The sequence below is a fragment of the Verticillium dahliae genome, genomic scaffold (genome assembly GCF_000150675.1).
Source record: "Verticillium dahliae VdLs.17 supercont1.1 genomic scaffold, whole genome shotgun sequence".
Lineage (NCBI taxonomy): Eukaryota > Fungi > Ascomycota > Sordariomycetes > Glomerellales > Plectosphaerellaceae > Verticillium > Verticillium dahliae.
The window spans coordinates 2,325,760-2,328,027 of NW_009276921.1; the positions used below are offsets into that span (position 1 = coordinate 2,325,760).

Sequence of the window (2,268 nt, forward strand, 5' to 3'; positions counted from 1 at the left end):
GGGATTCCCCCCCCCCCATTACCCGCCGCCGCCGCCGCCTCCAACTCTTCCAGTCCACCCACTCACTGCTGTCGTGGCACCCATCGACGCCCACGCGATTACTCGCAGCTCTTTTACGCACACTAATACTGGACAAGCACACCACGCAGGACCTACATATCTGGGTCACTCGGCGCACCGTCCTTGCTTTGACGCACCTCTGCCTTCCAACGTACAGATCGAAGACGATGAAGGCAACAAGTCACGGTACCGAACAACACAGAACTTGAACAACACGAACGGCCACAAACGCAACATCCGCCACTTTGTGCCGCCCCCCGCCTGTCCATCGCATCCTGTCACATTCCTACGTCCAACGCAACGCAGAGACTACACCGAGTCGCCCACTGCTTCGCGCAACCGTCTCCCTTTTTGACCGACTCTATTGCCCCACGCCATCCTGAGGGCCCTCATTTCTATTCCTGTGGCTGCCAGTTTTCCTCCGTCGCACATTCCATAATCGACCTCAGCACCTGCTCGAGAACTCCACCAACAGTGGACCGACCTTTCAGTCAGAGACACAGAAGCGCTAGCTTGTCCGCCACAGTTCAATCTCACTGTTTCCCACCCCCGCGGATCCGAATCTGGGCCTGGACCTGGATTTAGACCTAGGTCTTGACGCCGCGTCTCTTTCTGACAGCCGCTACGCGACCCAACCTTTCGGTTCCTCTCCCTTCCCCCCCCTCTCCCTCCCTCGGCACACCATACATCATCTCCTGCCTGTCAGTGCATCGCAACGCGATACAACGCACCGCACGTCTAACTCTATCGACAAAGCGGCAGTCGCATAACACAACATCCTCCACGCACGGTTTCTTTAGTGCAGGGTTCAACAACGTGCCCTCACGGCAATCCGCTGCAGCCAGGTCATCCACTCAATGCACTAGAAGACCCCACGTCAACGGCAACCGACCTCGTGACGACTTGCGACAAGCAACGACCACGCATCCAGGGCCGAGACCTGTCTACCCTCGACTAGAACTCACCGTCTTGACCACTCCTCACACCGCCGCTGTTGTCGCCAATTTGCCCAGCGCACAAGCACTTCCTAATCACTTAATCACTTGACATCTCTCAATCTCTACCCATGGACGCCGACACCGATGCGATGCCCTTGAATCTGGATTCTCTCGCCTCTCGCTGTTGAGCATGGGTTCAGTATCACATCTTTGAAAAGATATACGGTCTGATATAAACCCCCGTTCACCTTCCCCCTTGTGGCCGACCATCTCGCCGCCATGTTGGGGAAACTATTCAACTTGGGGACCGGCAATGGCGCCAGTAGTGGCGGGCCGCCTCAGTCCAATTACACTAAGCCCCCTCAGTCGTCTCTAGAATCTGTGCAAGAGGATATTCACACCCGTCATCTCCTGTTTCCCGACGCCGATGCCCTGTTTCAGCACCAAATCGATCAGGTCTTTCCACTCTCCACGGCCCTACCATCAACAACCCCAGGCAGCCCGTTTGATTATGAAGCAGACATTGAGCTCGACGCACGACATATTAGGGTCCTCATCATGCAGGATGCTGCCGGTCCTTATCCGTTCCAGCTCCTGTTCGACAGCCAGGGGCCGCCCCCGCCAGCTCCCGTTGCTCCAGATCGATCACCAGGAGGGTTCCCGTCCTTCCAGGACCCTCGGAGGACGCCCGGAACGCCGCGGAAAAGCAGCCTGAACCACGGGTCTAGGCCCCTTGTCATTCAACCGGACAGTCCACAGCCACGTCAGGGCGCCTTTGACCGTCGTGGCTCTCTGCAAGGCCGCACACAAACAACGGCTGAAACAGAGTTACAGCGCGCGCGCCGCGAGTACAACGACGAGATCAGCGCATTTTCCAGTTGCACATTTGGCAATTCCGAGTTGATGGCTTACAAGGGCACCTCAACTAAAGTGCACATTGTTCCCAGCTCTAGTGACAGTCGCACGGAGTATGCCGGGTCTTTGCTGGGCGATGGGCGTGGGTCCATTGGAAGATCCAGCATGCGTTCAAGCCGGCTCGCGCAGTCATACACGTCTGAAACTGTTTCGTCAGCACACCCTTCGGCATCCTTTGCAACGACCTCGACGCCAAGGCACTCTGACAGGAGAAAGATCCTCATCACAAGATTATTTCCCGTCATCATGCCCACCGACGATTCTGAAAACGACACCTCCATGAGCCGATATTCCGATCAAAATGCCGGGTTTTCCCTTTTCCGCCACCAAAATAGCCGGTTCCCAAGAAGAAGCA

At 56.5% G+C, this 2,268-nt stretch overlaps 1 protein-coding gene across 1 annotated transcript in view; it reads left to right on the forward strand.

Moving 5' to 3' along the window:
- Nucleotides 1-1,277: 1,277 nt before the first annotated feature.
- The window catches only part of VDAG_00694 (uncharacterized protein), a gene marked incomplete at both ends in the record, with an annotated part of 3,608 nt that continues 2,617 nt past the window's right edge, over nucleotides 1,278-2,268 (forward strand). Inside the window, one exon of the mRNA XM_009652071.1 lies at nucleotides 1,278-2,153. Coding sequence (XP_009650366.1) covers nucleotides 1,278-2,153 — 876 coding nt within the window. The remainder of the gene's footprint in view (nucleotides 2,154-2,268) is intronic.